This window comes from Lolium rigidum, chromosome 6, assembly GCF_022539505.1.
Source record: "Lolium rigidum isolate FL_2022 chromosome 6, APGP_CSIRO_Lrig_0.1, whole genome shotgun sequence".
In the NCBI taxonomy this organism is placed as follows: Eukaryota; Viridiplantae; Streptophyta; class Magnoliopsida; order Poales; family Poaceae; genus Lolium; species Lolium rigidum.
Window position 1 is genome coordinate 111,313,466 of NC_061513.1, and position 20,468 is coordinate 111,333,933.

Sequence of the window (20,468 nt, forward strand, 5' to 3'; positions counted from 1 at the left end):
GTTGCAAACAAGTCGAGTTTGGTTGAGTTAGACTAGGTTCATCTTTACTCATACTAAAATTTGAGCAAGCTCAGACTACGTCGAGTTAAAGATTGCGCGGTAAAATTTTGTTCATAGTTAGCTTGTAATGATCTCGAGACGATCTCAAGCTAGTTTTGAGCTAGAAAAAACAATAATTCAATATGTCTTGCATATGGAAGAACGAAAAATTCCCATCCGCAATACATAAAAGGAATAAGGGTACCCTCCAATAGGGAGTATAATATCAGTGTATATTCAAACTTCGGTAGAAACACCGGTGGTATCTTGTCCACTTTACATTCCACGGTGATAATGGTTGTTGATATATGTTGTGTAGACTTTTAATTGCTTGTTTGTTTTTGTAATTGAAAATCTTTTGTAATCATAGACTTTTGGTGCACTTGCCAAAGCCTAGATATTTAGGGTTTGCTTTAAAAAACTTTCCGACTAGATAATTTCACACCATTTAAAAAAACCATACTTGTTCTAGAACACATATTCACCTCTACCTCTATGGGACATTTAGATCCTTTCAAAATGGTGTTTCTTCCCGAATGTTGACAAAGAATAACCTAGCAAAACATAATTCTAACGGAAATAAGAAGCACTGATTTTGTCACAAGGAGTAAGCAATTCAAGACCTTTTGCCCACATGACCATGCCAACTAATATATTGAATATGGTCGCTAACTAGTTGAAGGGATTAATGTGCAGCTTAAGGATCAAATTCGAGTAACAATGTGCGCTTTATGCCGGGTTTTATGGAATTGCTCGTGATTATGATGTTCTCAATAGGGAGAGTATTGTTTAAGGCTTTTTGTAGGTTATTCACAAGGCTAGCCACTAGATCTGTATTTTTTTTTTCATTCTCCATCGTGTGCAGGCACTAGTATTTATAGAATCCGGATAAAAAGAATTGGTGATGCTAACACATGATATGTTAGCTAATTTTGATGCTGGTGTACCAATTGAATCTTTGCTAAATAAGTGAGTCATGTATATTATGTACTTCCTCCGTCTCATGTCTTAACTTTGTCTAAATTTAGATGTATCTAATTTAGATGTATCTAAGACATGTTTCATTAGATAGAGAAAGTATTATTTGTTGCATTTGCTAAGCTTCGTATTCTATAATTTTCACTTTGTTAGACCTTAGCTTATTATTTTTGCAATAAGAATAGTTATATGCGTTGGTTGGGGCGGAGCTACGTTGAGCCGACCTAGGCTGTGGCCCACCTAGAATTTAGGCATTCCTTCGTTTTTATTGTTGGGCTGGCCATCAAGAATGTTAATGCTAAATAAAATCTTGCTTTGTTGTAGCCTGATCTGTTCAACAAATCCACTGTAACTTTTTCATTGTGCATCGACTGATGTTAAGGATGTTAACATATGGGATCATATATTTCTCCCCCCATATTTATTGCCTTGTCGGATTCGCAACGAAACAGATAATGATGAGATGCGATTTTCTATCTAGACTATATCATACTATGAATTTGGGTGAGAAATTATAGTTATTAGCAAATAAATATAAGCTATAATTGATCGTGATAATATTGTATACTAATCAATTAGAGAAGGTTCCATCTAAAAATAGTAGAACATCTACCATTTCCCAAATGGTATCATTGATATCCATGGTGTGACCTGTGACCCAAGATTGCAGGGCGACAAGCATAGGACGAAGATATGATTACTAAGTACATGTCGTACTTAGGGTTAATTATGTACCTTGGGTGATAAATGGGTGATTTTCTCAAAGATCAATGTATTAATTGGTTATTGGGCTTGCCGATGAGGCTACTTAATGGAATAATTCAACTTGAGTAGATCAAATATAGCGGAGAATCCATATCCCCGATAATAGCATTACCATATCTTCCATTATATCTGTTTAACCAAAATCTTTATCGCTAGTTTTTATAATTACATATCATATCCTTAAAATGTATACATACGCGGATTCAGGACGGAGATTATACATTTACAACCATAACCAATGTATAGAGTAGAGTTCTCCTCTTTTCGAAAATATTCTCATGAATGTGGAGTGGCGATGGGCCGGCGGCCAACATGCCCATAACTAAACTGGTCCAGAGCGAGGCTAACCCGTGAAGGTTGTAGGTAGCTACCCTATTGTAAATGGGCTTGTAAATAAAGTGATTATGGCTCGCACCATTCTCAACAGCCGCCCCGTCCAGCCCAGCTAGGGTTTTAGCCTCCATTCCTCTCCCACCGCCGCGCGCCACCGCACCTCGCGCACGCCGTCGCAATGGCCGCCGCCGCCGCGAGATCCTTTCTCCGATCTGGATCCACCGCCTCCTCCCTCCGCGGAGCAGCGGCCAGAGCTGCCTCCCGCGCTGGGCCGGCTCCTCTCCCAAGGCGGCTCCCGGCTTCTGCTCCCCGCCTCCTTCTAAGGTACGAGATCTCTTAGTTACTGGCTCGCTAGGAACGTTCGGTTTTCGTTTCCCATTCTCTGGATCTCGATGAAAAGTTTCGTCTCTGTTTTTCGGCAACTGTAGGTCGCCGCTGGAGATGACCAGCTTCTGTGTGGAGTCGCTGATGCCCATGCACAGCGCCACCGCGTCGGCGCTCATGACGTCGCTCCTCGCCGCCCCGGCTTGCAAGGGGTTCGGCTGGCTGTCCGAAGGTAATTTTTCATGACTTTTATGGTTTTTCGTTTTGCGATCATACATGGCTTCAGTTATTACGCCTAGTTGTTTGTTGATATGGACTGCAGAGCAGAGTAGTTTTGGACCGTTCACAAAGTTCACTGCGGCTTAGCTCAACTTTTCCTTCATAATCTGAAAGAGTGCATATGAATTTGATGTGTGTTAGTGGCGATCATGCTTATAATCCTGTCCTAAGATAGGCTCGTGTAGTCATTACCTTTTTTACACTATATTAGTAACGTGTCTCAACTCTCAATGCCCATCTCACGACAATGCTCTGCATACATTTAGTGAATGTCAACAAAACTTGTGTGAATGAATGTCATTTTTGTATAGATAAAAACCGAAATTCTTATCATTAAATTTGGCATGCTGAAACCAATCTTATGCTTCCACATGGTCCTTATTGTAGGTCAAGATAGATGAACATCGAGCCCCAAAAGGTGATAAACGTTAAGGACCCAGTAATAACAGTTGATGGTTAAGTTCCTTTGCTAATTTGTCGTTCAGAAGGGTTCACTGAGAGAGAAATTTATTTAAAGGAATTTACATCGAAGTTCATGTATCGGAGAATCGATCATTGAACAAGTAAACACGTAACATCGTCTAAAAGAATACTTTGTTTTCTCATGATGGTCAAATATATTGTTTCCCCTTTTATGTTTATTCTAGTCCTGCAAAGTGTGTGAGATCGGAGTTTCCCTCACAAAGAACTGTTGTGCGTACATAAAATCTTCCAAATACCGCCAGTTATGAGCTACCGTTGTAGTTGTTGCGTCTTTTGGCCATTCCAGAGACCGTTTGCTTTGCTTGGTTAGCTGAAGCTGTATGTAAATTTTGTATTTAACCGTTATAATTTGAATATGCACATAGTAGTCATAAATAATAATTTCCACATTAAGGGTCACTGATTCTTTTGTATTGACCCAGCTGGCAATGATGACGTGTGACAGTTTCTAGGTGGAATGTAGCAGATTTAATCTCCTCACCTCAAATATACAGGTCTGGTCACATTTTAAGGAGTATCCATGATAGCATATGTTTGTAGTGTGTTCTATAAATTTTCCTTCTGCTGTTTGCACGGAAACACAAGGTCAAGATCCTTACAAGATGCATTTTATGGAAAACCAGATCTGCTGTGCAAAACTATGTTGTTTCTTGCATGTGGTAGATAAAGATATCTGATCAGTCATGGACACAGCAACATAGATATTGGAACTCAGGCCCTCCCCACTTTCCCAGTTATTTTAAAATTATCGCATTTCATTTACAATTCTTGTGAAGTTGGTACTCATTAGTATCCTTACATGAGAAGTACATAAATATGTTAGGGTTCTGTTTTCTTTCATTTTGAAGAAATATTAGGCTAATAGGGCTTCTGGAAACATCTTGAATTGATTCTTCACGATCATGTGCCATGTAATGCAAACATGCAACCTTATTTTATGCTGGATGCATGTTACTTATGATTATTGCATGCCTCTCCTTCTAGCCAAAAGAATGTCTGTTTGACCCATTTTATATCTCTATAGACTTGTGAGTAGTGACAATGGAGGTCGTCTGGGAGGAAGACACATGCTATTTATTTTTGCCATGTCTATTCTGTTTCATTCATGCAAAATGGAATTTGTGGAGATGGAGCAAAAGTAGTTTTTATGGCTGTAACTTTTTATGATCTCAGTTGAAGATCTGGAGCTTAGATTGTTCATTTCTATGTGTAGATGGATGATTTCCTGTTGCCCGAGCCGCTGCTACAGACCTCCCCCATTGAATTTAAAGTACATTCTTATCGCCTTCTTCCCAGTCTGTAATATTCTGGGATTTCAGTGCGCATAAGTGTCTTCAGAACTGTACCTGTTCATGTCTGAGATTATGGCGTTCCTGGAGAAATAATGCTTAATTGAAAGTGTTCGCTGCCCATTGTTTTGACTTCTATCTTTCTTGTGATTGGCATTGTAAAAAAAACGTGCAATACAATCCAATCACTGAGTCTCTGTTTTTTTACGAATTGTATTCCGAAGTTAGTGGCCTATCTTCTGCCAAGCGCTAATTTCACTATAGGCTACGTAGTATCATTAAGTATACGTGAGGGTGAGGCAGATAGATCACAAAAAACGTGACTAATTCTCTTTCAACGGATAGTTAGCTTAATTCCCCATTTGGACGGGTAATTAGCTTAATTCGGTGATGTCATCCTCACAATGTTGACTACGTTAACAACTCATGTACATTGTGAATATCTTTTGCTCTGTGAACCATTTTTCTCAGATGCAGCCAAATTGTAGCCCAAAAGTTGTAACTAGAAAAATCTCAATTGCAGCTGTATAAACCTGATGGAACCTCATATGTAACTGAAAAGTCACAACTGAAAAAATCAGTTGTAAACCTTTTTTTTGCAAAAACGTAAACGCTCATATATACGCACATACATACCTATGAACGCACGCACACTTCCTATGAGCACCTCCGAGAGACTGCGTCCAAGAAACTTCAGGTCTTGAGATTGACGAAGTCACCACATGGTGCCTTGCTGTTGACGGAAACATCGCCTCCCACTAAAAAATATTCCGTCTTTAATGAGACACCAAAGTGTTGAACTTAGGTTTGAACTCTTCTAGGCTGGGGGTGCCACTGCCCTCCTAATCACTCAACCACAGGTTGTTTCTAAATCAGTTGTAAACTCACCTGCAACTTATTGGCTCATGGCTCTAAAGTTGAATCCGTTTTAACTTAATTGTCACTATTTTACTGTGAGAATTACCACCCCTTGCCCCCCATCCTCATGAGCACCCTCATCCCTGTACCCTCCGCTGTCGTTCAGCAAAATCCTTCGAGGTTTTTTCTTTCTATTGCTTTGAGTGCCAAGTTTAATGAGATGGGTGGTGAATTAAAAATTTACAGACAAAATTACTTGACTATTTTATTTTGTTAGGAGACTGCTGTTCATGAACAGTGTTGACCTTGTGGAGGAAATATTAAGTTCTATGGAGAGCAAGGTCATTAAGTTTCATGTGATGGAACTTGTGTTGTGACGATACACTATGCTTGCAGTTTTAGGTTTCAATTTGAATTTCAAGTTTTAGATTTGAAGTAAGTTTGAATTGTGTGCATCATGATCTTGAATTGTGTATATGCACAATAAAAATGAAGGGCGCGGTGTTTCCTGTGGCAACATCTGTAGCCCTTGCTTTGAGGCAACTGCTAATGTTGCACATAATCCAAGTCCAAAGCTAGCAATACTGGAAGATATGACAAGCAGAAAGTAATGCAAATCTAACGACGCAGCAGATGCATCTATCCGTTTAGAAGATGAAGATTTTACCAGCATGTCACTGATCAGCACATGACATTTGTTCTTACGGACACAACAGCTGCAGCAACTAACAATGACTCATAGATAGATTTGCATGGTAAGAATGAACTTGCAATAGTTCGAGCGAACAACTCCAATCTAAACTCAGAAGCTCTAGCTTTCACATTCTTGACAACTCAACAAGTAGAATTTGACCAGCACACTTTGAAAGCACTTCTGATTAATAATAGCTAAATAGACACGGCATTCACTCTTCCACGTTGACAAGTTCATACTCCACAAGCGAGAGATTGTTGTCTTCCTTTACATCAAAGCTTGCCGGTTCAGTGACTTCAACACGGCCCCATTTGTCAACAGCAAGCCTCATTGACCCTTTGAACATATCAATCTTTGCATTGCGAATAATAACGGTATTACCCGGCTTCAACATGTCAACTGTCAAAATGTATATGATTGTTAGACGTCGCACACATAAAACCGTATTTACGAAACCAGTCAGTTAATGATGCATTTATGTTTCGAAGTCAGACCAACAGCCCTAACAAATGAGTTGAGGGTTAACAAAGTGAACAGATTACAGAACGATCTAGATTGCTATGTTCTTTAACATGCAGAGTATATTTTCATATAATCATTTATTTATGCATTATGTATATTGGAAGAAAGAACATAAAGTAAGATGTGAAAACTTTCAAAATAACATGTCGCAGATAAAATGAAATTATGATTAAAGCGATACGATCCAACATTGCACTCTTATAAACAATCAGTTTTTTAAAAGCATAATGGAATTATCTTCCAATAAATTTAAAATGTGCTTGAATGTCTATATATCGTACTAATGGCTCCCATATAATAACATTGATTGACGAAAGAGACTCAGCGAACTTTTAGGAGCTCAAGGGCTTTTGACAATGGGTGTCGCAAAATATTTTCCTAACAAAAAGAGGTTCCAAAGATACTATATCTATAATCAGTGCTACAAAATATCATCCAATAGACCACTGTTATTTATCATGCATTGAGGGGCTAAAAATTTGACAGGACATCCAACGTTTTTTTACAACCAATTCTCGCATTGTGAACACCTGTGAAAACTGTGAATTCACATAATCCAACATAGTACATTAAGATCCCATTAAAGTAGTTGTATAAGCCTACATACACACCGATTCACTGATGTACCAATCCAAGTATCTAGCGATAAACACGCGGGTTTTGACCAAACCCCCAAGTCAAAGGACTACGCATGACGCCACCAAGAGTATATTACTACAGAGAAAAGAGGGCCAGATCGTACCCTGCTCGTTGCGGGCGGTGAAGAGGACGCATCCGGTCTCGTCGCCGATGAGGCACTCGGCGATTCTCGTGGGCTTGGCCACCGGGCCAGGGCCGGCGCCGGCGCGGGCCTTCTGCAGGACGGTCTTGGAGCTGAGCACCTTGGCGACGAGCGTGTGGCCGCTCGTGACTGGCTTGAGCTGATCTACTTTCACAAACACCGGTTTCCGCTTCGCCGCCGCCGCCGCCGTGGCCATGGAGAGAGAGAGAAAACAGGTTACAGATAAGAAGCTGGGAAACAGGATTAGGGCGGGCTTTGGACTCGGGAGGAAACCCTAGATGGGACGGGGTGAGTTTTAATACGGGGCCTGTGATCGAGGAGGCCACTAACGATGCGGAGGAGTTGTTAAATTAGGCGTTACTCCTACTACTACCATTAGACTAGTCACAATGGGAAGTATCATAGACTAGTATCATACATATGATACTAGTTTATGATACAACATCTACAATGCATAGTATCATGAATTGGTATCATAGTTTCATCATATTTAATGTTTTGTAGAATCTCAATGCAAATATGTGTACATGATGTGTTTGCCACTAAAATTTCTAGTTTTACGTGCTATGATACAGTATCTACCTATGATACTACTCTCACCTCTCTCTTCATTAATTGATGTGCCACATCAGATTTTTGCCTACATGGCATGCATGATACTACCTATGATACTCCCATTGTGGCTAGTCTTATCGGAGCCATAGACATTACCGTGGGGAGTCAAATGCCATTATCCGTTTCTACTTTCCAAAAGGCGAAAATGCTTGTTAGTCCATCAGTGGAGATTGGGGAATATATAGTCTGTCTTGCTGTGGTTGAATGACATCTTGGTGCATCCCACCGAGAAATATCCCTCTTCCATTTATTTTTACTTTTTCATGACATAAATATCCCTCTTTTAGACTTTTGGCTCTGGTGGTTTTTGATTGCTTTCTTCAATTCTAATGGGTTTTTTGTTGTTCTTTTCCATCCAGTATAATTGGCATGATGTTAAAAATGGCTTGTAAAGATCTTTGGCTTCGCATGCTTAGCGATACTATACGCCGCCACCCTAAGTTCAGCTAAGTTGAGAACGGAATATACCTCGGAAAAAAAAGTTGAGAACGGAACAAGCTCAACCTTAAGAGCTCGTTTGAATTCACAGAGTTTTCAAATTTAGGAATATAAAATATTGAACAAGGATGTTATTTTTTTTTTCTCGAGTTATAAAGGATTAAAAAGATATATAGATGGCATCAAAGAGTGTTCCACACACATGAAGATTAAGAGAAAGTATAATAAGATGTTTGTATGGATGAAGTTTCCCCCAAAATGATCTACATAAGAATCCATACGAAAGTATCCCCAGGATTCAAATCCTACTAATAAAATGACACCCACATAAGCACCCATGGATACCAATCCTCCGATAATCCTTTGAGGACCTTTTTGGTTCGCCGATTTGAAACACATAGTACTGAAAAAAATGGAGGAATAGAATGTAATGGCACATGGTATAGGAATCTTAAACACATGAATGAGTAACAAAAGTTGAGTGGTTGCACCACATAAAATTTGTATAATTTTTTTGTAGAGATTGGGTACAAGTAATAGTTGTCCTAGTCGGAATCCTATGAATTGACATGTAGGAAAGCAATCTATAGAAACTTTTGATCATTTGTTCCAATGAACCAAAATGGATTAAAAAAATCTATTATTGAATCCAACAAATGTTTTTTTTTAAATCCTTTGAACCAAAGAGACCCTGAATTACAACTACTTTAAAGAGTTATGTCATCTGCATCTGAATGGAAGGAAGTTAACTTTAAAAATGATGCAAGAATCTATAGGAAATTTCCAAAGAATTAAAAAGATGTGAATCAAAGGCCACACACAAGATTTTTTTTTGGACACGAGTCTTTTTTTACAAAAAAAAAATGAAGGAAGTCCTTCAATAATCCTTTGAGGGCCTTTTTGCTTTGTAAGATTTGAAAAAACAGATTAATAGAAAAAGGCAAGAATAGAATGGCATGGTACATGAAACCCTATAAGAACGAAAAAATGCAAGAATCAATAAAATAATGTTGTCGGTTGCACAATAAGAAAATGCAAAAATACTTGTAGCTATTGAGTACATGTTATAGTTGTCATAGAAACTCCCCACAAAAAGAAATGTCATAGACACAGATGAAATTTTATGAGTCCTTTTGATTCAGATGAATATTGGAGGAAATGCATAGGACGAGATGTTTACTTCGATGACGCTATTCATTCATTTTTGATATAAAGGAATGGAACACATGAGGAGTGAAGGAATTTACCCTTCTGGTTTAGGTTTGAAAGAGAAATTAAAGTAATTCTACAATCTACTCAAACCTCCTTTTTACAGTCCTATGGTACATTAGAAGAGTGGAATATTGGGGAAAGATTTTTGGAGACCACTGGAGATGCTCTAAGTGAGGTAGATAGGCGATTTGAGTTACAACATAGACTTTGATTTCTATCTAGTATCTATAAGCTCAGTGGGCCAATTTAACTCTACCGGCTAAATTTATGTACCGAATCAAATTTCTTTATGACAGTCATACTACTACTCTAGGGACAACTGCTTTACACGCCCGCTGCCACAAAATATCCAAACTATCGACTGCACCTAGTTCGTCAGACCCGTATGTGCTGATCTCATTTGTAACCAATGTGAAAAAAAGAGGCACTAAGGTTAGTTAACCCAACAATCAAATAAGCAAAAACTAGTGAGGTAAATCACCGCAAACAATCGCAGTACCGAACAAACGCATCCTCACCGCTGTGGTAATAACCGGCTAAGAGCGTGCCCTACCAACAGGATGGCTCGAGTGGTGCAGTTTGTACACAGCAAATCTTGTGGCATTGAACCACCGAGACTGCAACATTCAGCAGCAACCAGCAAGTCAGCAGCACCACATAACTGTCACAGGTCTCTTCTAGCGAGCGGATGGAGGCGCCAATTTTAATCAAGCAAAACGAGGAATTTCCATCAACCAATTACACAACTTTTCTCCTAGTACAAGAGATGGAATTTCTAGCCAGGTCAACAAACTCTATTAAGGTGCTCATGTTTGGTGCTGCAGCAGAATCATCTACACACAACTAGCTCTAAAAAGGTGCCAAACCCAACGCCTAAATCTCCCGAGTTATGCCAATCTGAACATCTAAACTAGATCGCTAGTAGCGCCACCAAAAGAGTTCAATATGGATCTAAGCTATGTCACCGAAAGCTTTCCAGATTGGAGCTGTACAGAGATGAATGATCATTGCCTAACTGCGACAACCTGGTTAGAACCTGCCAAAAAGAACAGGACAAGAAAAACCCAGGGTTAGAACTATTCTGAAAGTGCACCGTCCAGTATTTTTCCGGTGCAAGATTATAACTTAGGTTAGGGCCCTGCAGGAATGAGGTTATTTAGCATAATCTTCAAAGGGCTACCCCCTTCCATGAACAACAACTTAATTCTAAATGTTCCGTACTAACTTTGTTTCCGTACAAAGGCACATGTGAGCATACTAGAGAACTAAATTAATGACTGTCGTGCTATCTGAAACTTAGCAGTATATGATACAGACTGTGACGATAAACAGATAACACAAGAAGCTATCTTTAGTGTTCAGCATTTTTGATTTTGCGAAGAAGTTGAGCTCATCAATGCCACCAGCCCAACATGGTAATCGCATTATAAACAGAGCTATTTTTATCATTACTGAAAGCATCAGTTTGGCAATTAGAAGCATCAAATATCATTCCTAGACTCTTCAGATGTCATTGCCTGAGATAGTACGATTCCTAGGACACTAAGCTATAAGTTCCACTACTTGCAGCATCACAGTTCAGTGTACAAATGCAAGTAGTTTAGTAATATAAGTGGATGCTCGGTACATGCAGAAAAATCAAGAAAGTTTATTATGAAGTACCTCAAGCCACATTTGTTTTCTTGCCAGCAAGAATACGGGAAATTTGGAGGCCTCTGCTAAAACCTTCATTGAACAGTACCCTCGTCTGCATTTCTTGAAATCCTGGCAGCCAGGACAGCAATGCAACTGGTGCCATAACAATCACCCCAAGCAGTATCTCATACAAACGTGCCACAGAAATAACACTGCCCCAGACCACAGTAGATTCGATGAATGGCCTGATTACTTGAGCAATGGAAATCAAACCCCAGCCAGTAGGAATGAATGCCAAAAGGCCAGTGAAGATGTCGATGATTTGAAACTCAGTAAACTCCATGAACAATATCAGCACTAGCACTCCAAGAATGATGATAGCACATTGGACAACCCGGTAGTAAAGATGTTGCTTTGCAGCATACTGGTCCCGAGTATATGACATTAGGACAAAAACACCAAATATCACAGCCACACATATCCAGGAAAGCAGATACACCGCAATACTTCTGCTTCCATCTGCGATTTTGAGCTGGTATACAACCCCATACTGAAAAAAGAAGTACCTGAGATCTAACACTATTTCCAGAATCTTTCCCCAGAGGCCAGTAGTCCTTAGATGATCTTGCTCCTCATACCACCACACTTCCCAGCTGTGCTCAGCTTTCGAAAATATACCACCTGGAAACCAGATCCAGGTCATGAAGTCCTCAAAGTCATACACTGTTTTCAACCAATCAAAGCCAGATGGGTTAAAAGCAAATGGAGCCATGATCCACGACACCACTAGAAACCAGCTAGATAGCATCATGACTATGTAAACAAGTGTGTTCCTGGCAATCACACTGTGAACGGCATACACAGTCAGTATTATTCCAAGTTCTATCGCCTTTATGAAGTGGCTCCTAGCATAAAGCCTGTAATTTTCAGCAAAACTCTTATGCTGCACGACAAAGCCACGGCCAGTAGCACGATATTTTGCACCACCATGAAGAATCGTTCGGCCATAGTAATGGCTTTTTGTTCCCATTGAAAATGTGTAGAAGACAGATGAAAAGTTCATCTGCATTGTGAAAAAATCCCAGACAGCAGGTAGAAACCCCAGTTCAAGAGAGTTCTCAAGGATCATTGGCAAGGCAGTGAAGATTCCGAGCTGAATGACAAACTGCTGATTTAGCACGGCACCCAAGGCTTTATTATTAGTAGCATTAGCACTGCCCTGAATTCCAGCCTCCAGACCACTCAGAGCTAGATACAGGCGTCCCCAGGTAAATGTGTAAACTGTCAAGACCACCAGCATGGTGTTGAAGTAGAACCCTATTGTTGTATAAAACACTGAAAGCATCCGAAAGAAATCCACTCTATGACCAAGCCTGTAGATATCCCTACTCAAGGTCTGTTCACCATTACCACTGGAAACCTTAGCTTCAAACATCGATATTTGATTAAGCCCAACATCACGGCCCTTGCCAACCTGGATGTACTCATGGTGGCTAACATTGCCACCACGTAGGGTACAGTTGAAACCCGCAAATATGTCCTCGCTGATATTGATTACTCTGGATGCCTTACTTAAACCACCTCGGGTCAAAAACCAAAGGCGATCAAATACATCTGGATGCCCATAATGCATCCGAACCTTCAGTGGATTAGCTAGAACCCGCTGCCCAAGGGTAACAAAGCTTGTCTCCTGTGCAGACATGAACCAAGCAAGTGAAGAGACAGATCCAGTGAAAACATGTTCTCGAACTCCCAACAGCGTGGGCTTTTGGCTTCCATGATTATAGCTGTACTGTTCTAACAGATTGCGCATCTTGAGAGCCTCCTCAAAATAATTATCCTGGTTCATGTCGATTGTTTGTACAGCATCACCTCTTGTGAATATGATGGCATGGTTCTGGTTCTCAGGTTTACCCTCTCCAAGTTTCAGCGGGCCTGGCAACCTAATCCGGTATATCTCAACCTCTTTCTGCAAGGCCTGGTCAAATTTTACAAGCACAGAATAGTATTGCATATCACCCATCTCAGGACGGACCTCATCAACATAGGCAACACGGAGGGCCTCATTTTTCTTCATAAGAGCCAGGATATCTTCGGCACGTTGATCTTTCCCCTTTTTCTGGTTTCCATATATCTGACAAGCGACCACATAGGTGTACTTCATGAGAGCAGCACCATCTTCCATACCTTTAAACAATTGACTCACAGTACTGGCTCCTCTGCTTAACCTCCTTTGAGGTCTTTGTTGGAGACCATTATTCATTGGATACACATCATTTTCATGCCTAACTGAGCCAAAGGTAGCCAGCCGTTTTGTACCTTCAGTAATGTCTATCTCAGACGCAGTATCGAGAAAAGCAAGCATCTTCAGAGCCCTGTAGTAGTACATCATTCCCCTAACAGTCCTTGCTAAGGTCTGGCCCCTATATGAGGCCCAAAGTCGGAGCTCCTGAAATTTTCCAGCCCAAATATCTTCGTCCTTAACCATTCCCTCCCTCCTCATGCGTTCTAAAAAGTTTCCCCAATCATCTTCATAGATCTTCTGAAGATAATACAAGATTGAAATGCCATCTTCATTCTCACGACGAAGCTGGTCCTTGTTATACAGGACATCTTCGTTGTAATACGGGGTCAAAACGCTGAATGCCAACATCTTCTCGACTGTGGGAGCACGAGGCATGTTCATAAAGAGGGAGTTGCTGAAGAAAGATATACGCCGCCGAGCCTCGGGATTCCTTGGGATATCATTCATGGAATCCCTGGATGTGAGAATTGTATGCAGGCGCCTCACCTGTTTGTAGAAGCTAAGATCATTCTCACCAGGGCATGTTATGGCATCCTCAAAGAGCAACCCGGATTCAGTCGGCCTTGACGGTGCAAGCCCCTCTCTCCTCAGCTGTTCTATGTCTTTCCTGTTTTGAGGAAAGTCATGAACCGCGAGGACATAGAGGGTCTGCAAGGTGTTGACTATCTTGGTCTGATCCTTGTCTGCCTTCAGTAGCAGTTCGACTAAGGTGATTACAGATGAATGGATTTTAGGAAGCAAGTTCAGTCTGTACTCTTCAGAGAATTTCCCATCTACCATAGCATTATCGAATGCAAGGAACAGCTGATTGATAATAATGTGCTCAACACTCCTCTCCTCAATGATCTCCAGCAGCAACTGGCGTATGCTGTCATAAGCTTCGATCACAGCACATCGCCTGTATTCAATGCTACTTATCCTGCTCCAGTGTGTCTTGTCATCAGCCACCAGCTCTTTTGCTTGACCGAGAGCAAGAAGCAGCTCATTGTTCAGCAGCAAGCATGGCCACCGTACCACACGAATTTTCCATACAACTGGTGGAAGCTCAAGAAGCTCAACTTCCTTGTCACTAACGATGTCCTCTTCCCTAAAAGTCTGAATGATCTCATTCCAGATCAGTGCAAACCTCTTAGCTTCCACCTGATTTGCTTCGATTTTCCTGTACGGGCGGCCAAAACCATACCTCAGCTTCAGACGGTGAATTGCATCATAGAGTTTGATGCGGATGCCACCATGAACCCTATCCAGGCGCTCCTCTGGCATCAAATTGAACTGCATTGCGCTCGCAAAAAACTGGAACCTCAACCGCAGCTGCCCAACACTGCGAATCTCCCCCAGATGCGAGAAAAGCCCGATAAGTGCCCCATAAAGCGATGAGAAGACTGCATACCATATCTGGATATCCATGAGGTAGATGAGGACAACTGGGACCCACAGGATGATTACAGCGAGCCGCTCTGTGTGAGGCATGAACTCAAACCAGTTACGCCGGATGTCATGGAGGGTGAATATTGTCTTTGTTGGCGCCACCATCGGTTTGATCTGGAGGAAGTAGCTGAAGCTAAACTTGGCAGCAAGAAGGAGGATCCAGAAGGAGGAATACTTGATGTTGTCTATAAGCCCCTCGCGCAGACCACGGCCGACGAATGTGCGGGTCTGGAACCACCAGGTGAGCACATACAGAATCCGCCAATTGGTTTTCTCCGTAAAATTCCGAATCCAGGGAAGGATGAACAAGGCGAGCGCGAGCACCTGTGGGATGATGAACACAGCAGCTGCCTCAAGGAAATTCAACACCCTGGTATTGGCAGCAAAGGACCACCTGCGATCTCGCCACCGCTGATCCCACATCCGCACATAAAGCACACTGAATGTGATGGTCCACCCTGCAGCAACAAACGCCTTGAGCACCATCCGGACAGCGATCCGTTTAGTCTCCCTGGACACGAGACTGTACTGAGTACCCGCGTCAAGCAACGCCTGCATAAACCGCAGCCCAGCCCAAGTGATGAACACCGACAGCACACGGACCTGGATGTCCCGGAACCTGAGGCTCTGCCACGGATAAGCGCGACCATCCCATGCAATGATCATGGCAGCCTGAAAGAAGAGTATAAGCATCACCCACAGCCGATCGAAGCTGCGGTAGATATTCCAGAATGACCGCTGCTCCACAAAACCAGTCTTGCCAATGCGGCCAAACTTGCCCGGCGGCACAAAGAAGCCCCTCGATGTGTCCAGCGGCCACTGGAGGCGCTTGAAAACCCGGCGGCTCCAGAAGTACTCATTGACATCATCGTAGTTCCTCCAGGCGGAGTGGGGCTTGGTCCCGTTGTGGCTGGCCTTGACCTCGGCCGCGAGCACGGTGTAGATGGGCGTGACGACGCGGATGAGGAAAGCGTCCTCGCCGCACACGGCGGGGATTGCAGGCCGGCCGGTCTCGATGTCAACCGAGCGGTCGATGACGTGGTTGAGGTCGAGCGCCATGTAGTGGAAGATGTAGCAGAGGCACTCCGGCATGAACCTCAGGTTGGCGGCCTCCCCCCAGATGAGCAGGTAGAGCGCGGTGTAGAGGAGCTCCCTGCGGACGTCGACGCCGGCGTTCCGGCGGGGCACGTGGACGTGCGGCCTCTGGCCGAGGTAGGCGCACCAGGCGTCGTAGTTCTTGAGCAGCTTCTTGCGGATGTCCTGGGCGATGGAGAAGTGGAGGACGTCCGGCGGGTGGTCCCGGGGCAGGGCGAGGGTGCCGGCCGCGCGGAGCTGCGCGTTGGCGAGGAGGAGGACCAGGTGCTCCCGCTGGTTGGTGACGTTGTGGCGCTGGAAGCCGAAGGTGAGGCCGAGCCAGTCGAAGAGGTCGGCGCGGTGGGAGTCCCAGCCGCGGGCGAGCGCCGGCGGCGGCAGGTCGGCGACGTGCACCAGCGCCGCCACCGCCGCGCGCACCTCCGGGAACCGCAGCGACGGGTGCTGCCCGTGCATCACCACGTCCTGGATCGGGACGATGTTGTAGGACGCCTGCACGGGCGGCTGCTCCGCCGACGCCGCCGCCGACCCGGCCGGCGGGCGGCGGTTGCGGAGGCGGCTCATCTCTCACACTCAGGCAGCTGCAAAACAGGGGGCGGCGGCGGCGTTAGCAATCATTCATTCAAAGGCACAGTCTCAACCAGTCAAGAATCAAGATTGAGCAGAGGAGGAAGTACATTAGGAGGCGGCGATTGTGGGGAGAATCATGAGACGGCGCGTTTGTTCGATTCTACAGGATTCGTTTGTGTTCTTGGCTGTTGGGGTTTGAGGGGGTTGGTTTGCTTTGCTTCTGGGGTTTCTAACCTTTGCTAGTGTTTCCGTGCGCTGTGTTTTTCGGTTGGGATAATGATGACGCTGATAAGAATGAATGGAAGTACAGAAAGGAGGTCAGCAAGTGAACATCACATCGGTGTGTGGCGTCTCATCATCTTCTCCAGCAGTTTCTTCTAATGCTAGATTGCAATCTAGATTTTACGGACGAAAAAAGAAAAAGGAAATGGTGGCATCATAAATCTACAAATGGGTGAAGCTGCGAAATTTTCAGTACTAGCAATTTCATGTTTTTTTCCCGTGTTTGGAAATCCTAGCGAACTCGTCTACAAAACGCTTTCGGTGGTCAATCTTACATTGAAACTGGAGCGACCTTTCACTCCTATTCCAGAGATGGGTGGAAAAAAGGACTACGTGTGTGATAACTTTTTGAATTGTGGGTGAGAAAGCGAAGGGAACTTTTAATTTGGAGCCATATGGCATAAGAATCCATCAGACTTTTGTTTACTTCTGCTCTACAATTGGAAACACTTGCCTACATGCTCGGCTCACGTGCCGTGTCCCCGCTTGACAGCCGAAAAGAACCAGACCGCGAGCGCTGGGGTACAGCAGTGGTAGCAGCCTGAAAGCGGTGCACGGCACGGCACATATAAAACCACCAACGTCAATCAAGATCTATAGGTGAAATTCAGAGGAAAAAGGGCACGACAAAATTTTCCGAAAGATCAAGGTGTATCTGTCGCCGATGGGCAGCAACTGCTTTTGGGGGAACCTGTCCTCGTGACGCTTGTTTTCCGGGCATAATTGATGCTAATAACTTGTCTTAAAAGCCTCTAACAACGCTTTCTGTTTGCTTTTCACTGTCAGTGTTTGCGCCACCCTAGAGAGGTTAGTACCGATCAAGAGCAATAGCCTTTTTGGCCCCTCCCTCGCACCGTCTCCCAAGAGGCAGTTCGGGGGCTTAGAAACCCTAGCCTCTCCTCCCCCTTCCCCAACTAGATGGGCCCAGAGCAAGCCTAAGCGACATCGGTGAAGGTGGCGACGGCGACAGGAATCTCGCCGCTTCGCCTTGGGTGGAGGGCTACGGAACACCGGTCCCCAGGGTTGAGGACGGTGTTGACTCTGCGGCCGGCTGTGGCCATTGTGCGTGATGTCCTTCTCCCTCGGCAGCACGGGTGGCGTGCAGTCGGTGGCCGAAGGTCGCGACACAGGGCTGCTCCGTTGGCCTGCTCCGGATCTGAAGGAGAAGCATCCCCGAGCCTGATGTGTTTGTCCCCTTGCCCCTTGTTCGTGCTAGAGTTGCTGGGGAAACCTGTAGTCAGCGTTGCTGGCCACGACAATGACGCTGCCACCGGAGTTGTGCTCCTACTTGAAGGCCTCGTCGAGGTACCATTCTAGACTACCTCTCCTCTCTTTGGGAGTCATGGCATCCTATCTTCTTTGGTGCATCTTCGTCCAACAGCTTCAGTTGGGTGTTGCGGTTGAACCTTTGGTGGTGGTGTTCTTGGTGAAGCTTCATGGGTGTCTCCGATGGCTTCTCCCCCGACAACGTAGTTCTTTTAGTTCTGTCATGTTCTTGGGGTAATCTCTTTGCGTCCCGACGTTGCGACACCCATCAATCCAGGGAGACGGACATCGGGTCCTTCCGGAGGTGAAGACATCGGAGCTTGTGGCTTATTGTCTGGTTGTAGCAGACGATGACACATTTCCGGTGGCCTCCCCCAAGACCTCGCTGCCTTCCAGGTGTCCTCTCGACGTCGAGCTATGGTCTAGGTGTACCAGGCTGTGTTTTTTTTGTGTAATCCGTAGTTTGCTTGTGTTGCCTGTTAAGCTGTTTGTAAGTGTCTGGTATTTGGTCTAATCGGCGCTATTAATTCAACACATGACTAAGGCCTAAAATGTTGGTACTGATCAGAAACCGCAGCCTCGCTACATCACCGTCAAAGTGAAGGGGGTAAAAGGAAACGACATCATTCCCTTGGTAAATTTCTTAGCTTAAGAAAACGGACTATTTTTCTTAAAAAGAAAAAGACTACACCTCTTTACGCTTTTTTGCTCCGGTGGTCCTCACCAGCACACAACAATGCTTGCAGATTTGAAATCCGCACGGTCCCTAGACTAACGTTGCTGGCAGTGACCCCGGTTTCTATTTTAAATCCCTGGCCGCACGCCGCTGTTTGATTGCGTCGTCCTCTCTGTAGCCGCTTGACGCCATGACCGGAAAAGGCGAAACGCACGCCGCAGGCAGATGGGCCTACTGCGTCAGTATAGAATGGCAAGTGGGCCACCGCAGACCCTCGTGGGCGTGGGCCCGCCTCTCAGCTCGCGAGAGGTGCCACAAGATCAGCGCACGCCGCACGGGAGTCGGGACGTGCAACAGGAACGTCATTAGGAATTTAGTATAATTATTCGCAAAAAAAAAAGGAATTTAGGATAATTTACTAAACTACCACTGAGGCCCCGCTCGGCTCGGACGACGACGGCGACCGTTCCGAGCTGGGGGAACCTCGAAGCTAACGGCGATCTACGGAGGCGGTAAATTCTGGCACCGGTGGGTGGGAAGAAATGGTTTCGAGGTCTAACCTGCTCAATCGACCGGCGGCGAGTACCGCCCCCCTCCGCTGGCCGTCGCCGTTGAGACCCCTGGCTGCCCCCTCCGTTGGCCGTCACCTGCTCAATCTTCTTTCACCTCTACTGCAGAGGCTCTGCACCTGATCAAAGAGAGGGAGAACAAAGGGAAAATATCCGAGGATTAGGATTGACCTCTGCATAAGGAGGAAGGGATTTGGGAGAGCAATTGAGAGACGGATTTCATTACCGGCTAGTCTTCTCACTTCTCCCGCTGCCCCACTCCGCTGGCTTCCTCCTGTCCTGTGCCTTGTGCTGTGCGTGCTCTCTTGTTTTTTCCCCTGCGCAGCGCCGCCTCCCCGGCGTCTCGCTCGCCAGTCGCCACCTGCCCGGCCTTCCTGCCGTTAGCGCATTTGAGACGTTTCGATCCTTCCGTTCCGTTCGTTCCTCGCGGAGATGCTCTGGACCTGGTGCTCTTTGTGTGGGCCCGGTAACTCAGTGGCTCGGTTTGTTCTCTCCGAACGCTGCACAGGTCCCAACTCCCAACTGTACCGCATCAATTATCTTCTCTCTTTCTCTGCGCCGTCAAAATATCTTCTCTCTTCAAATCCAACTCCGGTCCAAGCCAGGCAATGCTTCCGCACGCTCGCTGACGTGCACCAGAGCTGTAAAGACAGGTAGGTACGCAACCCCATACTCAGATGTTCTCGTGATTTATTTTTTGGACTGAATAAAATTACAAAGGAGAAAATCACATGTGTGAGCTTTCTATAATAGGAAAAGCCCTGCCCCCACCCCCGACCTCCAACCCTAGGCCTCAAGGGCGAACGCGCTGCCGACATCCCCCTCCCCCGTCCGCCCTTCCCACCGCCGAGGTTCACACGGCGGCGAGGCGGCGACGAGGTGTTGCAGGGCGGCAAGCACGTTTCGACGGAGACGGACCTGGCTCGACTGCCTCGCAGTGGAGGCGCTCCTGCTGGAGTGGCAGTGAGCTTCGGGCCGGCACGGGCCCAGATAGGCTTGGGCGGGCCGACGCTTCTAGCCGCGGAGGCAGGCATG

General features: G+C 44.8%; 2 protein-coding genes and 1 non-coding gene across 3 annotated transcripts; all 3 read right to left on the reverse strand.

The window, feature by feature from the left end:
• Window positions 1–5,994: 5,994 nt before the first annotated feature.
• LOC124665373 (uncharacterized protein At4g28440-like) lies at window positions 5,995–7,717 on the reverse strand. The gene is made up of 2 exons (XM_047202784.1): window positions 7,307–7,717; window positions 5,995–6,441 (listed from the first exon to the last, which is right to left on the reverse strand). Exons 1-2 carry the CDS (start codon window positions 7,539–7,541, stop codon window positions 6,254–6,256), a joined length of 423 nt encoding a protein of 140 aa, XP_047058740.1. The 5' UTR covers window positions 7,542–7,717; the 3' UTR covers window positions 5,995–6,253.
• Window positions 7,718–10,301: 2,584 nt separating this feature from the next.
• Window positions 10,302–16,634, reverse strand: LOC124667208 (callose synthase 11-like). The gene is made up of 2 exons (XM_047204521.1): window positions 11,273–16,634; window positions 10,302–10,646 (listed from the first exon to the last, which is right to left on the reverse strand). Exon 1 carries the CDS (start codon window positions 16,632–16,634, stop codon window positions 11,274–11,276), a length of 5,361 nt encoding a protein of 1,786 aa, XP_047060477.1. The 3' UTR covers window positions 10,302–10,646; window position 11,273.
• LOC124668785 lies at window positions 13,568–13,648 on the reverse strand. The gene has a single exon (XR_006991867.1). It is a non-coding gene; the product is annotated as a small nucleolar RNA J33 (small nucleolar RNA).
• Window positions 16,635–20,468: the final 3,834 nt, after the last annotated feature.